The 21,468-nt window shown below is 45.0% G+C and overlaps 1 protein-coding gene across 6 annotated transcripts in view; it reads right to left on the minus strand.

The window, feature by feature from the left end:
* Positions 1-21,468, minus strand: part of TBXAS1 (thromboxane A synthase 1) — a 272,497-nt gene that overhangs the window by 126,183 nt on the left and 124,846 nt on the right. For all 6 annotated transcript variants that reach the window (XM_077339797.1, XM_077339793.1, XM_077339798.1 and 3 more), the window contains one exon: positions 6,369-6,465. In XM_077339797.1, coding sequence (XP_077195912.1) covers positions 6,369-6,465 — 97 coding nt within the window. The remainder of the gene's footprint in view (positions 1-6,368; positions 6,466-21,468) is intronic.

The following is a 21,468-nucleotide window of genomic DNA, read 5'->3' on the forward strand; positions in this document are numbered from 1 at the left end:
AGGTTTGTTGCTGGATGCCACCAAGTTAGGGCACCATCGCTGCAATATACAAAATGTGAGTTTACTTTGAATCAGTTCCAGATAAAGAGACAAGGTGAGACAAATACTTGAGGTTGGGATGCAACTTTCCCTTCCTGGCATACCTACAGGTCTCTGGCCACTTCCTCACTGCTTTCCCCAATATATGCATGCATATATTAAAGTGCAAGGCATTGCAATATTAGTGACTGCCTTCAGCCTCCCCTGGAAAATCTCCTCCCAGAGGAACAGCCAGGGTGCCCAAGCTCAGGAACATGACACATTATCAGAGCACTGTGGTCAGCATTTATTATCAAAATCCTGATTGGTTTATGCTCTCAGTTTTATCAGCATGGCATGAGGGGCAGCATGGGGAGGGGGGAGGGGGCTGAAATAGCAGCAAAGAGGATATTGTTGGAGGGGTTGTACTTTCTGCTCAACAAAGAGCATCTCTAAATAAAAGCAAGGGGGGGGAGGACTAGCTTGGAGCAATTTCCAAAGAAAAAAACACACACACAAACAAAAGCTCCCTCAACTGAAAGCTTTTATATTAACATTGATAAAAGCCACATAGAAAGGTTTCCACTCATGAGCCAGAATATGCAAGTCTCACCCCCTTTCTCAATCACTCTCCATCTCATTCGTAGACTTCATAGTTGCATTGTTGGAGGCGTTTATCGAAATCCATTGCACGAGATGAGATGTGCTCAAACGCGCTACATTTGAAAGGTGTCCTCTGGGTCAAGCAAGCTAGCAATACACAGCCTGAGCACCAAGACGCTGTGCTTGCCATACGTCATACCTCTATACTTCACTTCTAATTCCAACTCCACTGCCCAACCCCCCCCCCCCTCTGCTCTTTCAGCTTCACAGCTGACTGCATGGCCAGGATATGTCTAAGCATCCGGAAGAAGTTCCTGACGTTCAGAGCGGTTTCTCAGTGGAAGAGGCTTCCTCGGGAGGTGGTGGGTTCTCCATCTTTGGAAATTTTTAAGCAGGGGCTGGATAGCCATCTGATGGAGAGGCTGATTCTGTGAAGGCTCAAGAGGGTGGCAGGTGACAGTGGATGAGCGATAGCGTTGTGAGTGTCCTGCATAGTGCAGGGGGTTGGACTAGATGACCCAGGAGGTACCTTCCAACTCGATGATTCTATGCTTCTTTGTAGCAATCCCACACAGGTATCCATAGATGATGGATTCAATGTCCTCCTAACATTTTGTACAGGGAAACATACGAATAAAGGAGCATCTTTGGCAGCAACCCGAAATAATGGGGATAGTAAGTTTGCAGTTTCCCTCCCCAAGTGCCTGAGCTCTTCCTTATACCCTCTGTTTATTTCTTTAAATCAGGGGTAGTCAAACTGCGGCCCTCCAGATGTCCATAGACTACAATTCCCATGAGCCCCTGCCAGCAAATGCTGGCAGGGGCTGATGGGAATTGTAGTCCATGGACATCTGGAGGGCCGCAGTTCGACTACCCCTGATTTAAATCATCTACTAGCTGCCTTGTGGAAGTCAGGGAGGCTTACAATATAAATAAACCATTAAAAACACAATAAAAACAACAATTCTAAAACCCACAAATATCACAGTTTAAAAACGGTAATTAGGACTGCTGAAAATAAAAGCCAAACCGACCAAAATGCAGTCTAGCTACAGCATTCTGTACTAGCTGCAGCTTCCAAATACCCTTCAAGGGTAGCCCCAAGTAGCGCACGTTGCAATTGTTCAATTTAGATATAACTAAAACATGGATTGCTATGGCTAGACACATCCCCATAGCTATGCCCCAGTCAGGTATTCCCTTGGAATGCATGAGGAATCTAGGATTAGGGTATCCTGGATGGAATCCTCTCGAATACTGCAGGGAAGCTCAGCACCTTTGACTTCAGAAGTTAAGAACTGATGCACAACCCAAATAGCATTCCAATTTGTCTGATTCAGGAAGTGGATGGAAATTATATGCTGCTTCAGCTTCATGGCTAACAGATGGGTCAGGAAATCATCCAGATGAATCAGTCAAGAACTCACATAACCACTCTTCCAGTGGGTAAGCCACTCTTGCAACAAGGATAGTAATGATCTGACACACAGAGCAGCAAGATAACCATCTGTTCCATATTCTCTTTCATGCTGTGGACAACCAGATGCCTCCATCAAACCCATAAGCAAGGCACAAAGGCAGCAGCGCTGGTCTGTCGCTCCTTCACCTGATATTCAGAGGTAAACTGCCTCCAATCATGAAGGTTCCATTTTGCTCAGAGGGCTGACAGTAGCTGACATACCTGTCACTGAACCTGTCACATACCTGCCTTTTAAAAAGCCATCTAAGGTATAAATGCTATTACTAATAATTAGGGATGCAATTTTTGAGGTGGAGTCTGGGGATCTTCTGGAATTACATCTGATTTCCAAATTAAAAAGACCAGTTCCCCATGGGGAAGGGTGAAATACAAATACATCAACAAGAACAACAATAATTTTGTTAAAAAATGGCTGCTTTAAAAGGTGCACTCTATTGCACTATACCCTGCTACGTTCCCTTCCCTCTCCAGGTTCTCATACAAAGGAAGTGTATCAGGGGAGGCAAAGTCTCCTCCAGGTATGGTTAGGTGTGTGTTTTTAAACCTTCTGAAACCACAGGTAACGCAAGCCCCAATGTAGAGTTACTCCAAAAAGGTGAGGGAGAGAGAATGGATTCATCTTACATGAGAATCTTTCTCCACCAGGAGCTCTAGTTGATGATATCACAACTCCAAATCTAAAAAGTGTCCTGTTCCTTGACTCCCCCTGCATCACTCCCAATCCAATGCAGGGTAGAGAGGGGCTGTTTCTACGAGTCTATCAATTTATCCAGGTATTTGTTGATGGAAGGAAAGGGCAACTCCTGTCTCAAAAGTCTACCTTTCCATGGCATTTTGCACACCTAATGTCCAACTGTGAGAATCTCATAGTATAAGAACCATTGCTGAACTGCATTTCTCATCTGGAATTCTCTCCCATCATGTCACCGCTCTTCAAACAACTGGAAATATTTCTGCTAAAAGCTGATGTTCTGCCTCTGTCCTGTCCCTATAATTGTGGTATCCATCTCATTACACTTCTCACCTGATTCCCAAATTATAATTGGCCCCTGTGTTAAAGCTTCCTGTTCTTTAATCTGGGAATTATGTGTGTCTCTTCCATCAGGAGCCACAACATGCTGAAAGGGAAGGATACGCTTGCAGGCACTGGCTAATGTGCAGTGGAGACAGATGTCACATTTAGAGGTCGCAAGGAATTCTTCATCCAGGCGGGAATCCAGTTGCCTCTGAATTCTGTCTTGCCCCTCCCCTTACAATTTAGCCAGGCTGTTCTGCCCTTTAAAAAAAACTGAAGTACTTTTATCTGCTAATAATCTGAGTCTGCTTCAACAGAGAGGGTGGTTTATAAAGGCAAGTCAATAAATAACAGGTCCACCTTTTACCTTATCTAAACCAGAAACCCAAAGGACTTTGAAATCAGCTAAAAACCTGCTCTGAGGAAGGATTTTTGGGTGATGTTTCAAGCACTAGCCAATCGGTGCCTTTCCTAGAGAGAGTTTAACCACTGAGAATATTTCTGTTGAATGTAGTAAAGGCTTCTCCCCGCTGCTCAGCATATACCGTGCCGGTCTTTGACGATACATAAAATATGCAGCAGGAATAGATGTTTGTCATAATAAGCCTCTGCTGATGAATACAAGCCATGTTTGAACCACCTTTAAGATAAGTACATGTGAAGAAGGAGTGTTTTTGAGTTGTACACCTTTTCTGAATACCTTGTTGAAGTGTAGAGCAAAATCTGAGTCCAGAGGCACCTTTAAGACCAACAAAGTTTTATTCAAGGTATGAGCGTTTGAGTGCACGCACAATTCTTCACACATCTGGATCTAAATATATCTGGGTTATGCCTGAAGAAGTGTACATGCACACACAAGCTCATACCTTGAATAAAACTTTGTTGGTCTAAAAGGTGCCCCTGGACCCAAACTGTGTCCTACTGCTTCAGACCAGTATGGGTAACCCAACCTGAACCTATCTTGTTGAAGAGTGTTCAGATGGATATTGCTGAATTCAAATTCCTCCTCAGCCATAAAGATGCCTAAATGATCTTGAATGATCTAAGTTTACGGGTATGGGTAAAATGGGATCATTCTCATGTATGCCACCCAAACTACTTGGAAGGAGGATGACATTCAGAAGAACAGTTGGTTCTTATATGCCGCTTTTCTCTACCTGAAGGAGTTTCAAAATCGGCTTACAGTCGCCTTCCCTTTCCTCTCCCCACAACAGACACCCTGTGAGGTAGGTGAGGCTGAGAGAGCCCTGATATTACTGATCAGTCAGAACAGCTTTATCAGTGCCGTGGCGAGCCCAAGGTCACCCAGCTGGCTGTTTGTGGGGAAGTGCAGAATCGAACTTGGCTCACCAGATTAGAAGTCCGCACTCCTAACCACTACACCAAACTGGCTCTTATTCAGATGCAATACACACCAATAAGAAATGTTACTTTTTTGTTCTGGGTAAATTAAAGCCATTTCTTTATGTAAAGAGAACGCTGGCAGTCAAGGTGAAGCTAGGTGACAGGGATAAAGATTCAGCGTCAAGGTCAAATCAGTTTTGCATGCTATTGTTATGTAGGGAAGCAGCAGAGGAAAGCCGCAAACAAATAACTGCATGTATATTTAGGAAGCAGGAGGTTGGTGGCAAATAAGCAGAATGCTCCAAAGATCCCTAACAAAGAGCGGCTGCGGCTAGACGCGGCTGCAGTTGGCGGGCGGGGGAGGAAGGAGTAGGGACGGGAGCGGCAGAGCGCAGGCGCGCTCGGAGCGTCGGACGGCGCAAGGGGCGGGGGCAAGGCGCTTATAAGCGCCACGTGCTCGGCCCCCCATCCTCTTGCGCCGCGAGCTCCGGAGAAGACGCCCTCCCACCCTCCCTAAGTTACGGTTGTTAATTTTCGTCACAGCTGCGGAATGGGGGGCACGAGGTGGAGGTTTGGTCCAGGGACCAGTTTGCGACTGGGACTTGAGGTGGGGGTCTCAATAAGAGACCGGCTGATACCGAGCGCGGCCTTACCCGGCTGGGAAGGCCAGGGGCTCGGAGCCAGGAGGTAAGGGTGGTTGTATGAGGCGGACGCCCAACAGCCATGACTGACCTCCTCCCAGGGGAAGGCATCAAGGGGCAAGGGATCCTTCCTCCCGGCTGGGAGGAACGGGGAACCCAGGGTGCTCCTTGAGCCCATGTCAGCAGCTGGACGGCTGCGCGGGGAGGGCTCCACACCTCGTGCCAGGCCAACCCCCTAGTTGTTGTTATTCAATAAAAGCTGTGGCCTTGTTCATGCCAAAGCTGGCTCGCGTATTATTATGACTGAGTTCCCCATGCCAGTCAATGACACTCGCCAATAGGGTATGTAACCTGCTGAGGAGTATTGGGAGAAGCAGAACATTTACCAGGCATTTACAGAACCCACGGGAAGCTCTGTAAATGATATGATTCCCAGACTGAGGAGGAAGGGACAGAAAGGGCTCATGTGATACCCTCTAAAAAATGAAAGGGCAGAGTAGAAGCATAACAGCACCTCAGAGGCTACCAAATGAGTCCGTGGCTAAGGCTGGAGTTGGGAGCATTCCATCCTCACCGTGCAATCCTATGCATGGGTTCGTTTCCTGGCAGGGGCTCCTGGGAATTGTAGTCCATGGACATCTGGAGGGCCGCAGTTTGACTATCCCTGCACTATAGCTTTAGCACGCTCTGTCCTGGCCCAGACATAAAGTTCTGGTGGTGGACATTTGTTTAAATGTAAAGTTCTGCATTTAGGTAGGAAAAATCAAATGCATCATTATAGGATAGGTGAGACTTGTCTTGGCAGTGGTATGTGTGAAAAGGATCTGGGGGGTCTTAGTAGACCATACATTGAACATGAGTCAGCAGTATGACTCAGAAGCTAAAAAGGCAAATGGGATTTTGGGCTGTATTAAAAGAACTATAGTGTCCAGATCACACAAGGCGATGTTACCACTACTCTGCTCTGATTAAACCTCACTTAGAGTCCTGTCTTCAGTTTTGGGCACCACAATTGAAGAAAGATATCAAAAAACTGGAGAGTGCCCAGAGAAGGGCTTTGAAGATGTTGAGGGGTTTGGAAACCAAGTTGTATGAGGAAAGGCTGAGGGAGCTTGTCATGTAGAAAATGGAGCAGAGTTGTTTTCTGTTGCTCCAGAGAGCCGGACCAGAACCAATGGGTGGAAATTAATTCAAAAGAATTTTTGGCTAAACATCCGGAAGAAATTCCTGACAGTTAGAGCAGTTCCTCAGTGAAACAGCTGCTTACCATTCTGTTAGTAAAGTTTTGGAAGTCTTCCACTAAGATACGCTTGATCATGTCTGGATCGGAAACCACCATAACTGCACGACGACCAATGTAGTACCTGCAGGAGAAAAGAAGACTTGTATTAACAGCAGGCAGAGAAGTTCTGCATGGCAAAGCCAGTTCTCATTCTGTCTAGTCCAGGAGTGGGCAAACTGTGGCCCTCTAAATGTCCATGTACTACAATTCCCATGAGCCCCTGCCAGCGAATGCTGGCAGGGGCTCATGGGAATTGTAGTACATGAACATCTGGAGGGCTACAGTGTGCCCACCCCTGGTCTAATCCTTTGACAGTGCTGTCAAACTGCAGATGACCTTTGGCAGCCCCGCAAGGTATTCAAGGCAAGAGATGTTCAGAGATGGTTTGCCATCACCCGCCTCCGCCATTGCCTTGTTGCAACCAGTCCTTGGTAGAAAGTGCCCTCAATTTACAAACAACCTACAGCAACCCCAAAGGGTTTTCAAAGCAAGAGACAGTGGTTTTCCATTGTTCTCTTCTGCATATTAACGACAGTGGCCAACCTCCAGGTGGTGGCTGGAGATCTTCAGCCAGGGGATAGAGATCAGTTCACGGGGAGAAAACAACCATGTTGGAAGGCTGACTGTATCACATTACACGATGCAGCCAGCTTGGTGTAGTGGTTACGAGTGTGGACATCTAATCTGGAGAGCCGGGTTTGATTCCCCACTCCCCAACATGCAGCCAGCTGGGTAACCTTGGGTTCATCACAGTCCTGACATATCTGTTCTCACCGAGCAGTTCAGTCAGAGCTCTCTCAGCCTCACCTACCTCACAGGGTATCTGTTGTGAGGAGAGGAAGGGAAGGTGATTGTAAGCTGCTTTGAGACTCCTTTGGGTAGAGAAAAGCGGGGTATAAAAACTAACCAACGCTTCTTCTTCCGCAATCCCTCCCCTCCTCAATCCCCACTCCATCCATTGGTCTATCAAGATGCTCCACAATCCTTGCTCCATCTCCAAAATTTCTGTATATTTCCCAACCCAGGCCTTGCAACCCTAATAGCAACTCCGGACAACCCAATTGAAAGGTCAAGCTAGCCTGGGCCATCCTGGCAAGGGCATCCAATCCTTCAGGGTCCTCAAAATGATGAAATATGAGTATATAGTAAGATTCTTGTCCTCTTTTATTCAAAAAGCAGGATTTATAACTGGACTCCAACCAGGAAGCTTCAGTAATTTTTTAGTGTTTAAATTTTTTTTTAGCTTCCAGCGTTCCACAGGGCCTGCAAGACGGAGCTCTTCTGCCAGGTCTATGGTGTGCTAAGGAAGATCTGTTTGACCCCCCTTAGGACAAAGACCCCACTAGTAGTATGGCAGACTTGGAGTCATCTGCCCTTCCTTGCCCTCTCTACGGGACAGAATTGGGGACCTAATGGTTTTATCATCTCTATAAGGCAGACTGAGGAATTAATGGTTTTTGTTGTTTTTTTCTTGTTGTTTTTATTGATGCAGTTTGGCTCTTCTTGTTTTTATTGATGTATTTTTGTTTGTGGTTTTAAGGGGTATTTTATTGGGGTTTTTATACAGACATTTGTAACCTGCCACGAGCTGTATGATATTGGCGGGTAAGAAGTTAAATAAATAAATAAACAAATAAACAAATAAATGAATGAATGAATGAATTAATGAATGAATGAATGAATAAAATTATTTCTGCCTTGTCTGATTGATCTGATTGACTGATTGATATTTCTGCCTTGAATAAGCCATTAGGATTTCTGTCAGGGCTCTCACAGAAGTTGCGGTCCACGCACAGAGTCAGAGAGGTTTCTCCACGTGACGGTTCGGAAGTGGCGGGTAATAAACAATAATAATAATGTATGAGCTGCAGTGGGCATAGATGGTAGCATGCACATAACATAAAGATTCGCCACCCATAAACAGGAACAAGCCAGACAATATATGAAAGAGTTATCATTAGAATAGTCCTGAATGGAATCTTCGGCAACTTATTTTTTAATGAGGAAAGGTTGGTGGGGAAAGATGGTGCTTAATTAAAACAGATTCACCAAAGCTGCAAAGAGCCCAGCAGGTTTAAAAAGATCTGTCTTCCCCCGTCCTCACGGAGCTAGCTGCCACTTTGGACTGATTATTTGAAAGAATCACAGGTAGATCTAAAATCCTCTGCCCTAGCAACCCTTTTTAATCTTCAAAGCAGCTTCCAGTGATTAATGATTAGCTTTTTCCAAAAAAACAAACTCCTAATCAGACATCTTTCTCTTCTCATTAAGTTTGGCCCTCTCATGAAGAAGAAGAAGAAGAAGAAGAAGAAGAAGAAGAAGAAGAAGAAGAAGAAGAAGGTGGTGGTGGTGGTGGTGGTGGTATATGCCGCTTTTCTCTACCAGAAGGAGCCTCAAAACGGCTTACAGTCGCCTTCCCTTTCCTCTCCCCACAAAAGACACCCTGTGAGGTGGGTGAGACTGAGAGAGCCCTGGTATTACTGCTCGGTCAGAACAGCTCAGTCAGAACAGAACTACTGGGTCCAAACAGCAAGCCCAAGGTCACCCAGCTGGCTGCATGTGGGGGTGCAGGGAATAAAGCCCAGCTCACCAGATTAGAAATCCACACTCCTAACCACTACATCAAGTTAGATATTAGTTCCAAACCACACAAACAGATTGAAAACTAGGAATACATGACATATATTGAGGAAATTCTTTATATCAAGCAAGGTTACCAGTTTCCAGGGGCTGGGGCACAATATCTCCAGGAATTACAATTGTCAGACTACAGAGGTCAGTTCCCCTGGAGAAAATGGCCATTTTGTAGGGGGGGGGGCTATGACATCCTAACCCTACTGAGGTCCCTCCTCTCCCCAGATCCTGCCCTCCCCAGGCTCCACCCCATAAAACCTCTGGAATTTTTGACCTGGTGTTGGCAACCCTAACATCAGTCCAGACCTAGATGCTCTCTTTCTCTCTCACACACACTGAAGACAACAGATCCAAAGCATGAGCTGTAAGAAATGTTACCTTTTCCTATTTTTCAGAGGCATGAGATTATTTTCACAGACAACATAAAACAGATTTCTTTTTGAAAACCTGAACTGCATTATGTTTATTTGGATCAAAGTGTATGGAAACTAGCAAACAGGTTGCAGATCTCGTTTCTTCATCAATAGATCTTTTGGGGGGCACTCATAACCCACAACAAAGCCGCAAACCATTATGTTCAACAGAGTCATAGAACCTTCTTATATCATCATGATAAACTCTGTTATTTAATGGAAAACTGGAGAGAGGGAGAATAAAATGAGCAAAATCCACCGGCACACAAAGGAATTAAAAATATGCAGAGAAAACCAATGAAAATAGCTTTTATGTGAGGTTCACAGCTGCCTTTATGCTTTCAATCTGCATTTGTGAAATGATATATGGAAAAAACAAACAAAAGATATCAAGCAGTTTCCTTCACCTCTGACAATAGCTGCTTCTCTGATGGCTCTTCTCCTGTTTATCCAGTATTCTTGAATACTTTTTTCCTAGTCTTATAACTTGGAAATAAAACACAAGTTGAAAGGTTCAGTAGACTATTCAGTAGACTGGTGGGGATCCAGATGAAGGAATGACTCAGAAATCTGGAGAATGCTAAATACAATCTTGACCTGATGGCCCAAACTACTCCAACCTCATCAGATCTCAGAAGCTGAGCAGGGTTGTCCCAGGTCAGTATTGATTGATTGATTGATTGATTGATTGATTGATTGGTTGGTTGGTTGGTTGGTTGGTTGATTGGTTGGTTGTATAGCAACTGTGTTATGTAGCCAGGATATCCTAAGATTGTTCGGCAGTGAGGCAAGAGATATTTGAAGGTGGTTATGTGGATGGGAGTCCACCAAGGAAACCCAGGTTCATGACACAGAGGCCAGCAATGGCAAACCACCTCTGAACATTTCTTGCTTGGAAACCACACAGGGGTTCTATAAATCAGCTATGCCTTGATGTCAAATATAACAATAACAATAATATCTTTGACTAAGGGCATTCAATTGCCCATAAAACCCAGATTTTAAAAACAGCTTTATTCCAAATACATTGGCTTATACTTGCCGATACACTTACACATGATGCTGCCTTATACTGAATCAGACCCTTGGTCCATCAAGGTCAGCACTGTCTACTCAGAAGGAAAGCAGCTCTTCAGTTTCTCAGGCTGCAGTCCTGGTTCTCACTGGTTCTTTTATCTGGAGTATGGAACCTGGAACCTTCCACTGAGCACGACCCCTGGCTCCTCCTGCTTCTTTTATCTGGAGTATGGAACCCGGAACCTTCCACTGAGCCCCAACCCCTGGCTCTTCCTGGTTCTCTTATCTGGAGTATGGAACCCGGAACCTTCCACTAAGCATGACCCATGGCTCCTCCTGTTTCTTTTATCTGGAGTATGGAACCCGGAACCTTCCACTGAGCCACAACCCCTGGCTCTTCCTGGTTCTCTTATCTGGAGTATGGAACCCGGAACCTTCCACTGAGCCACAACCCCTGGCTCTTCCTGCTTCTTTTATCTGGAGTATGGAACCTAGAACCTTCCACTGAGCCACAACCCCTGGCTCTTCCTGGTTCTCTTATCTGGAGTATGGAACCCGGAACCTTCCACTGAGCCACAACCCCTGGCTCTTCCTGCTTCTTTTATCTGGAGTATGGAACCCGGAACCTTCCACTGAGCCACAACCCCTGGCTCTTCCTGGTTCTCTTATCTGGAGTATGGAACCCGGAACCTTCCACTGAGCCGCAACCCCTGGCTCTTCCTGCTTCTTTTATCTGGAGTATGGAACCTAGAACCTTCCACTGAGCCACAACCCCTGGCTCTTCCTGGTTCTCTTATCTGGAGTATGGAACCCGGAACCTTCCACTGAGCCACAACCCCTGGCTCTTCCTGCTTCTTTTATCTGGAGTATGGAACCCGGAACCTTCCACTGAGCCACAACCCCTGGCTCTTCCTGCTTCTTTTATCCGGAGTATGGAACCCGGAACCTTCCACTGAGCTACAACCCCTGGCTCTTCCTGCTTCTTTTATCTGGAGTATGGAACCCGGAACCTTCCACTGAGCCACAACCCCTGGATCTTCCTGCTTCTTTTATCTGGAGTATGGAACCCGGAACCTTCCACTGAGCCACAACCCCTCCCTTCTTACACACACACACACCACTGCAGTACTTAAACAGTTTTTTCACCCATCTATGGAAAAGACATCAGTTTGATGAGGGTGCCAAGATTAGTTTCCAATTATAAACAAAAATGTAAACATTTTCTGCTGTGATGCACTGAGTATCAGAGTATTCACAATGTAGAATCAGTAATTTGGCCAAATATGTAGGTGCCTGTTATGGATACTCACATATGGCCAAAACTGTGTGAGAGAGTGCAGGTGCACAGATGAGAGTCCTGCTCACCCAACCCTAAATGGTACAAGGTTACTGAAATCTGTAGATGATCCCCCTATGACAAATGACATAGCAATGCAAGATGAAAGATAAGCAACATCTGAACTACAATAATATCTCAAGAAAACTTGTTCTCTGTTTTAGTTCTAGAACTAAGAGGCACAGGTGCCTTAGATTTTCCACAGCTGCCCCAAAGTCCAGAGGGGCATCAGAAAGCATGTGTCCTGATGAGCAGGAACCCCATCCTCAGTTTTTCCACTTTACCTCTAGAAGGAGCCAAAGACTGTCTGGCTACATCTAAATTGATTCATACTGTCTAGTGAAAAGAGAAAGTGGGGAGGGGGAGAAGAACCGAAGTATGTAATAGGTAGGCAAGCACCTTTCATGCTGTTTCTATTCAGGGTATTAAGACTTGTGTTTATCTGCTCTGCAGAGAATGCAGGCTGAAGAGTCTTCTCACTGTTAAATCACACACCCTTACAAAGCTAGGGTTGCCAGCTCTGGGTGGAGAAACACCTAAAGACCTGGAGGGGGTTTGGGCTCTGGGGAGGGGAGGGCCTTCTGCAGGCTATAATGCCATAGAGTCTATTCCTCCAAAGCAGTCATTTTCTTCATGGGAACAAATCTCTATTGCCTGGAGATCAATTGTAATAGAAGGAGATCTTCAGGCCCCACCTGGAGGTATTTTGCACGGAGCCAAATAAAACAGTTTAAAAAACAACCAGTTTAGACCACTTTATTATACTACAATCAGGTTGCTGGGCCACTTCAGGGCTGAAGGTGGGAGGTTGGGGACCGGGGCCTAGCTCCCACCTGCCAGGCAGAGCAGGACACCATTCTCCAGCTGGGTGAGTCCTCTTGGGTTTGGCTGGGTAGAGAGAGCTTGTTTCAGAGGGGGTTTTTTGTTTTTTTTTACTCTGGATGGGTGGATATTTTGAACAGAGACGTATCACTTCTGCTGGACTGGCAGAGAGGCATGGCCAGGTGATATCAAGGCTACCTCAAAGCTTGCAAAAGGGGTTACTCCACATTCAAAAGGTTGAAAAAGGCTGAGTTAGAGAGTCACACTATTGACGATTGAGGAGATCCATACTTTGTCATGATAGTTTGCTGGGTGACCTTAGCACAGTCAATCTACCTCCTGGGTTGTTGAGGGTAATCAAATGAAGAACATGGTATAAAAAATGTTTACTCACTTTTGGGGAGAAAAGAAGACAATAAATGAATAAAATGTTCTCTACCTTTCCCTAGTGACCTGCCCTCTGTAAATACCATCCCTATTGTATCCTTTTTTTCTGGGGAATCGGGGTGTCTTCCCAAATTTTTGTGAACCATCAATTATTCCGCAGGGTTCACTCCTTCCCTAGGGCCTCTGGAAACTGAAACTCAAAATAAGGATGCATCTTGCTTCTAGCAAATGCATGCAAATGAATATGGAGATAGCATGGAGAGCTGATCTATGAACTCTTGATAACCTATCATCAGTCAATTGCAGTTTTTTTCTTTGTTTGCCTCTTGCAGGATATCTTTAACCAAAAGAGCAAACATCCTCCTGGCTTTTATGCAGGTAGCAGACAAGAGCCTGCAGAGGAAGTCGTCAGGGTAACAGTGGGTGGGTGTGGAGACTTGGAGAGTGATCTAGGCATCGAATGCAAGTATCCCAAGTGTGTCCTATTTTCAGATACGAAATATGGTGTCCCTGTTATTACTGCAACAACAAAAATGCACATCCTGTAATTGCAGTAATGTTGGAGAGGAAAGAAGCTAAGGCAAACTATTACCCTGAAATTAATGGATAATTGAGCATGGCTTGTTTTACTGAAATTGCCCTTTCTTTTAGCAAATCTGCTATTCTTATTCAGCATTTGTATTTGGTACAATATGGCCTTTCACAATATCTTTACTTTTAAATGTGGAGCTTTTCCATAATAAGATACAGAACGGCACCTTTAAGGCCAAAATTTTAATAAGTCTACTGAGAACGGAGAACAAAAGGATGTGTTTCACTTATATGTATTTCTAACAAAGAGATGCATCTTCATCTTTGAAAAATGTATCTCCATAAATACATATACAATCCCCTCAACTGAATACACAACATCCCACCTCTCCATCAACCAACCCCTTCCCAAGCACAGTGAAATCTCAATCAACATTAAAAAAACCATCGACAAGCAAGAGTTTTCTGGACTGCCATGAAGACTGAACACATAGTGGGTGAGATTCTATTATCCCCTGGAACCAACACAGCAATAACTGCCCATGTTTTATAAACAGTGAAGCAGAATTTCCCCCTGGTTCACGGAATCTGGTTACAGAACTATGTGAATGTCAGCTTTCATTTTGCACACAAGCAAATTTCTGATTCTCGTTATGACCGAGAAAAATACTTGAATACATGACAGCATTATGTGAGTGCTATACATGTAGTGCATAATCCAAGATACGTGAAAACCACATACAAATGTCAACTCACTCTCAATTGACAAGATAAAATTAATATAGGATCCCAAACAAGCCTTCACAAATGTAACCCAGGTCTTAGAACTGGTTCTAAGCCTTGAATTTGCTCTTAGTTCTAGCACCTAGGTTACAAATATTTAAAGACTGCCATTATTGTTATCTGCAAGTTAATTGAATTCTTTCATGTATTTTTCTATTGTTTTGAACACTGGGGTGTCTCGTATAGATGACTCCTTTGTCTTGTATGTAGAGCCTTGCTGTTTGCATAACAGCTAGCAGATTAGATGCTGATAAAAAGTACAGATAGTCATACTATGTTTGTCCATTCTGTACGTTTTTTTTGGGGGGGGGCTTTTAAATACCAACTTACATATGTATTAAATATATTAAAATATGAACAATGACTGAGATTTTAGTCACTCCAGCTGGTTAAAAAAATATGGAGAGAGGGGAATGCTTTCCAACACAGCAGAAACTGGTTTCTCCAAAAGAGAAGAGAAGAGCTTGTTTTTTGTACCTTTTCACTACCTGAAGGAGTCTCAAAGTGGCTTACAATTGCCTACCATTCCTCTCCTCACAAAAAACACCCTGTGACTAGGGACACAGCTGGCAACCCTAGGTGAGGGTGAGAGAGCTCTGTGAACTGTGGGCATTTCCGCACATTAGTAAAAGTAGCATCATGCCCACGGAATGGCAAAGCGCAAAATTATATTGCACCACCACCCCCGGCCCTCCTCACCTTTTTGCTGTCTTGCCTTTGTCTGCCTTCTTTTTGTATGTCTTACCCTCCTCAGCTTATGCTGGAAGAGGCAGAAGAGAGCAACGCGCCTTATACGAGTCTCCACTGGATAGAATGGAGGGATGGGGGCACCCTCTTTGGGGCACCTCTTGGACCAATCATTTTGAAATTTGGAGGGACCGTGGTTGGGAATTCCTGGTGTAAAGCAATGCAAATAGCTGCCAAAGGGCTGCCAACCTCTAGATATGACCTGGCGTTATACTGGAAAGCTAACTCATCTCCAGACGACAGACATCAGTTTCTTAAAAAAGGACTCTGTGGCACTATATCCCCATGGAGCTTCCACTGTTTCCTAAATGCTGTCTTCTCCATCCACTGTCTCCTAATTTCTAGGAATTTCCCAAGCTTGATTTGGCTACCCTATGCCAAAGTAGTCTGCAGCTGTTGGTTGTTCAGAAGCAGACTCCAAATTGAGTGGGAGATCAGCTGAGAGTCAGGGTCTGAACCTGCACCCTCAGGAAAATGGTGACACAGTGACCTTTTCCAAACCAGGAATCCAGTCCACCACATCGCTCCTCTGGTCACAGGGCTAATTTCCGCTTCCAGATGACATCGGCACCAGTTCAGGGTGCGACATGGGCCCTCATTCGCTCCATGACAAGAGAACAGGGCAAATGAAGGTCTTAATCATGCCAGGCCTGGGACAACCCCAGATAGGCACCAACATCATCCCAAAGTGGAAATTAGCCCTGCAACTGGACAAGCGCTGCTCCTGGTCAGATTCCTGGTGCAGAAAAGGTCAGTGAAGTTGCAAAAGCAAAAACAGAAAGCCCTCCTTTCCCATTCTTCCCCTTCAAGCAGGGTGGGGACCGAAGAAATGCTTTTGATCTATGCATTGCCAAAGAAAGAGAAGAACGATAGCATTTATGTCCCTTTCTTTGTCCCCCTTTCTTTGTATGAATGAATAGATTCTATTGTGCATAGCCGAAGGCCGTTCCAATATATACATACAGAGTATGCAGTTTAAATCAATATCTGATAAAACAATATAAACCAAGGTATGGAAATGAGTCAGATCTCAGTAGATACCAAGCACTAAAAGGTTTAAAATATTAACACTCTGATGAGGCAAGTAGGCTGAAGTTTTCCTTGCAGCCAATGCAAACAATGATCTAGTAACTAATCAAAGGATTCATGTCTGATAACAGAAAGTCCAATGTTTCTGGGTCAGTATAAACATTTTGACCCAACAGTAGTCTAGTTATAAATGTAATCCTTGGGAAACCCACTTGTTCCACTGAAGCATCACTGCGTGGCTTTGAGCCAACCATACTCTCTCGCAGGGTTGTTGGATAAAATAGAGGAGACAGGAGTGATACAAGCCATTTTGGGTCCCTTTGAGGAGAATGGTAGCATATAAATAGACAAATATTTATACAATCCTTTGGTAAGGCCTGATGAGAACTGAACAAGGGAATTTGGGTTCACAGTTCAGCATTTTAAACTGTACCTTCGTGAACTTCATTTGAATTCTTCAGCATGCTTTGGATATTTTTATTTCTCTCACATACTGAGCCAGCTTGGTGTAGTGGTGAGGAGTGAAGACTTCTAATCTGGAAAGCTGGGTTTGATTCCCCGCTCCTCCTCCACATGCAGCCAGCTGGGTGACCTCGGGCTCACCACAGCACTGATAAAGCTGTTCTGACCGAGCAGTGATATCAGGGCTCTCTCAGCCTCACCTCCCTCACAGGGTGTCTGTCGTGGGGAGAGGAAAGGGAAGGCGACTGTAAGCTGCTTTGGGACTCCTTTGGGTAGAGAAAAGCAGCATATAAGAACCAATTCTTCTTCTTCTTCTTCTTCAGTAATATCAGGGCTCTCTTAGCCTTAAGTTGAAGTAATAAATAAATAAATACCTCCCTCACAGGGTGTCTGTTGTGGGGAGAGGAACGGGAAGGTGAATGTAAGCTCCTTTGAGACTCCTTCTAGTAGAGAAAAGTGGCATATAAGAACCAACTCTTCTTCTTCTCCTTCTCCTTCTCCTTCATGCCTAAAGGTCATGGGACATTTTGCTCATGATCAATTTTAAAACAGATTCAATCCCTGCAAATGCAAGGAACAGCCTTTCTAACGTCTCCCGTCCTTTGTCAATGCCACTTTAAACCCTGAGTCAATGTGCATTAACACAGTACAATGGCTGCCTTGCTCTGCAGAACAAGCACTCCATAAAGGAAAGCTTTTGCTCAACATGTTATCTGTGTGGGAAAACACCTGTGCTCCATTCACTGGGTTTATGGCTGGGCCATCAACGTGCAGAAGCCTTTGATCTGCCTGTTATCAGTCCTATGCATTTCAAACACGTTGCATTCATCATAATAAAAAAGAGGGGGGAAAGAGGGTGCATAGAGGGAGTTTTAAAACAAGCCTTTATTTTATTTCATTAGACCAAGGTAGAGCCCAGAGAGATAATCTTCCAATCTAAACGTGAAAGAAAATGATGTTTATCTTCTCTGCGGCTACTGAGAAAGAAAACATATTCAGCAAAGGGAGAGAAATTATCTTTTAAAAGACAGTGGGAAATGAAGGGAAGCTCTACATTCTTTAAAAGCCAGTCGGTCCTCAAGAAATAAGGATTGCTGAGTGTATCCGTTCCCTGATTTTTAAATCCAAGAGCAACAGCCCTGCCACTCCGTTGCGGCCAGCGGAAGGAAGAGACTTGTGGGATATTAAAGGATCCACAAATTTATTGCAGCAAAAGTTGTTGTGAACCAGAGCTCACTTCAAGTGCATGATGTGCTGTCCACAGCAGGTATGCCTGAGTATATCGTATCATATAATTATTTTTTAACCCACCCTTCCAATATTGCTCATGGCGAGTAGCAACATTAAAACAACATGCACAAGTTAAAAAAATATTAAAATCAGAGCAACTTTAAGACCAACAAAGATTTATTCAAGGCGTGAGCTTTCGAGTGCAAGGCTCACGCCTTGAATAAATCTTCGTTGGTCTTAAAGGTGCTACTGGACTCTGATTTTATGCTACTTCAGACCAACACGGCTACTCATCTGAATCTAAGTTAAAATATTGTTAATCTTACTGATGCCCCCAGCTAAAACTTCCAGACAAGGGAGCTTTTGGTATTAGCAGCCGATCTTCCCAGTTCTCTCCCTCCCAGTGCTGAGGCCAGCATTTATTGGTGGATGCTATTTTCAGCCCTGTCCATGGTGGAATAGAATGGGCCTGGTGGAATAGAATGTCTTACAGGCCCTGAGGAACTGCTTAAGGTCCCTATGGGGCCTGATCTATCCCAAGAGTGCATTCCATCAGGCCAGGGCCAGGACTGAAAAGGCCCTGGTCCTAGATGAGGCTAAAATGAAGGCAAAGGGGTGGCAGGTTACAGTAGAGGAGCGATTGGGATGTGAGCGTCCTGCATAGTGCAGGGGGTTGGACTAGATGACCCATGAGGTCCCTTCCAACTCTATTATTCTATGATTCTATGAATTTCACCTCCTCTGGGCTGGAGATCCAGAGCAGATGCTGATACTAAGATCTTAATGCTCTTGGGGGATTATATAGGAAATCTTGGGGGATTATATAGGAAAAGACGGTCCCATAGATATGCTGGTCCCAGATGGTCTTCTAGGTAAAAAGAAAGAAGAGTTGGTTTTTATACAACATTTCACCCTGCCCAAAGGAGTCTCAAAGCAGCTTACAATCGTCTTCCCTTCTTCTATCCACAACAGACACCTTGTGAGGCAGTTGGGGCTGAGAGAGCTCTGACAGGATTGCTTGATCACAACTGCACTATCAGGACTGCGAAAAGCCCAAGGTCACCTAGACCAGTGGTCCCCAACCCCCGGTCTGGGGACCGGCACCGGTCCGTAGATCATTCGGTATCGGACCACTGCTCCTCCTCCTCCTCCCTGGCTGCTGCCTTGGGGACTGCCCTGCCACTCTGCCGCTGGCTCACCTTTGGTGCTCTCCAATGGCTGACATGTCTGGGGCTCCCCCTGCTGTGGCACCGTACAGCTGCTGCAGGCAGCACCCCCCAGTGGGAAGTCAGGGGTGCCGGTGGAAAAGCAAGTGGAGCAGGGGCTCAGGCGGCAATGACGTCCCTCAACAAAAGACTACCCCCCCCCCGGGCCTCAGTAAAATTGTCAAGCGCTGACCGGTCCCCGGTGATAAAAAGGTTGGGGACCACTGACCTAGACAGTTGCATGTGGAGAAGTAGGAAATCAAACCCAGTTTGCCAAATTAGAAGCTGACGCTCTTAACCACTATAGCATGCTAGCACTCTGGTCATCCACATTTGTTTTGTTTATTTACTTCATTTAAACCCATCTTTCTCCCCAAAAGCCTTATAGCATTATTTCCTCCGTCTTTTATCCTCACAGAAACCAACCCTGTGAGGTGGGTTGTGCTGAGAGTATATGACTAGTCCAAGGTCATCCACTGAGATTCCATAGAGTGTCCCAGTTCTTAGACTGACACTCTAGCCCAGGGGTCTCCAACACTGTTCAGCCTGTGGGCACCTTTGGGGTTTTGAAAAAGGATGGCAAGTGCCATTCCAAAATGGTTGGCACAGGAGGCAGAGCCAAAACCCAAATGCCTGCCCAGGCATTTTCTAGTCCTCGGAAAGAGCCCCAGCATTTTCTAGTCCTCCTGATTCTCCAGTGGTTACAGCTCCTATTGTAAACATGAAGGAAACCCTTCTATATAAATGTGGGTAGCCAATAACAAGCTCTGCCCCTGCGAAGCTCAGTAGGCATCAGGGGAAGCACTAAAGGCAGCATGTCTCCCATAGGCACCACGTTGGGGGGCCGTGCTCTAACCACACACACCCACACTGTTACAAACCAAAGCTTTCAGAAACTGGTTACGACAACATTCCAGGAGCAAAAGTAAGCAAGGTTTTTATAACTGTTCATTCATAGCACATTGGGGAAACGTCAAGGATGTACCTGGAGTTGCCTTACACCAAGTCAAACCATGAGCCTTGTTAGCCTCGTGCTCTAGATGGCAGTGGCTCTTCAGAGTCTCTGGCAGAGAAAACTCTTTCCCAGCCTCCACTAACCCGAAATCCTTCATCTGGTGATTCCTGGGGCTGACATCTCCATGCAAATAATCCACTTCACCACTTCGCCAAAGCCCCTCCCCTTGTTCACTCATTTCAGAGTTATTACTTATGGATTCAGCGGCAGGCATCAAACAATTGGTATTAGTCTAATTATTTCACAGGTCAGTAAACTGATCTGTCGGACTCTACAGCCCACACCCAGGCACCATGGAAGTATGCAACAAGCAACTTTGCAGACAAGATGTACTTTTTATGGCAACTGTTCTGGACTTAGAAAAGAGCGAGTGTCCTCCTTGCTGTAGTGGTGAAGAATGGCAGCTGGGTTTGATTCACTGCTCCTCCACATGCAGCCAGCTGGGTGACCTTGGGCTCCTCACAGCTCTGATCATGCTGTTCTGACTGAGCAGACTTGTCAGAGCTCTCTGAGCGCCATCTACCTGACAGGGGGTCTGCTGTGGGGAGAGGAAGGGAAGGCGATTGTAAGCTGCTTTGAGACTCCTTTGGGCAGTGAAAAACGGGGTATAAGAAAACCCAGAGGCAGCAACTTAATAACATCCTTATGCTGGAGGAGGTTGAGTGGGCGTCCTCCTTGGTAGGGGGTGACAATCCCTCCGTACCACCTATTTGGTGCCCTCCAAAGGGGGAAGCTCCACCTCATGTGTGGGGATAGCTGCTAGGGGGAGCCCTACCTGCCAGAGAAGTGAGAGGTGCTCACAAGTGACAATTTATAACATTCTAAAAAGTACATTTGATTCCTTCAGTCATATGATTCTGTCAGCCTACAGGAATGGTGCATATATGGACTGAGCATCTAGGGCATACATTCTGAATTACTATGCATGCTGGAGATATTAACTATACATACTGGATTAAAGAACAAGACCCATGTACCACAACATATAAAGCCTAAGACAACATCACCAGGTCCTACACATGAGACCCATGCATTTCTTTTCAAATTAAGGTTTCCATCTATAGAAATTAAATATTCTATATTTAGTACAGGGGGTATGCTAGCCCAACCATGCCACTGTGCCTGGTCACCATGGAAATTTACACTCTTATATCATGTATCAAGTGACAACATTTGATTCTGTGAATTAGCTCTAAGAAATCTTCACAAAACTGTTTTTCCTTTCTCCACTAGGAATTTAATTGAAAGACAGAAAAGGAAAGGAAAAAAAAAACTATGGGTCAGGATGTATTTCGGAAACACATCCCAACCCTGGATTTTTAAAAAATCCAGGATTACAAGGTTATTTCTGTGTGTCTTTCTTCTATCACACAAGATACCATGATTAGCACAACTGCATCTGTGCGCTTATGTCCTGTATTGCTAGTGCTGATTAGCAGAATCAGTGTTCCATTTCATTAATACACAATGAAAG

Source organism: Paroedura picta, chromosome 5 (genome assembly GCF_049243985.1).
Source record: "Paroedura picta isolate Pp20150507F chromosome 5, Ppicta_v3.0, whole genome shotgun sequence".
NCBI classification, from domain to species: domain Eukaryota; kingdom Metazoa; phylum Chordata; class Lepidosauria; order Squamata; family Gekkonidae; genus Paroedura; species Paroedura picta.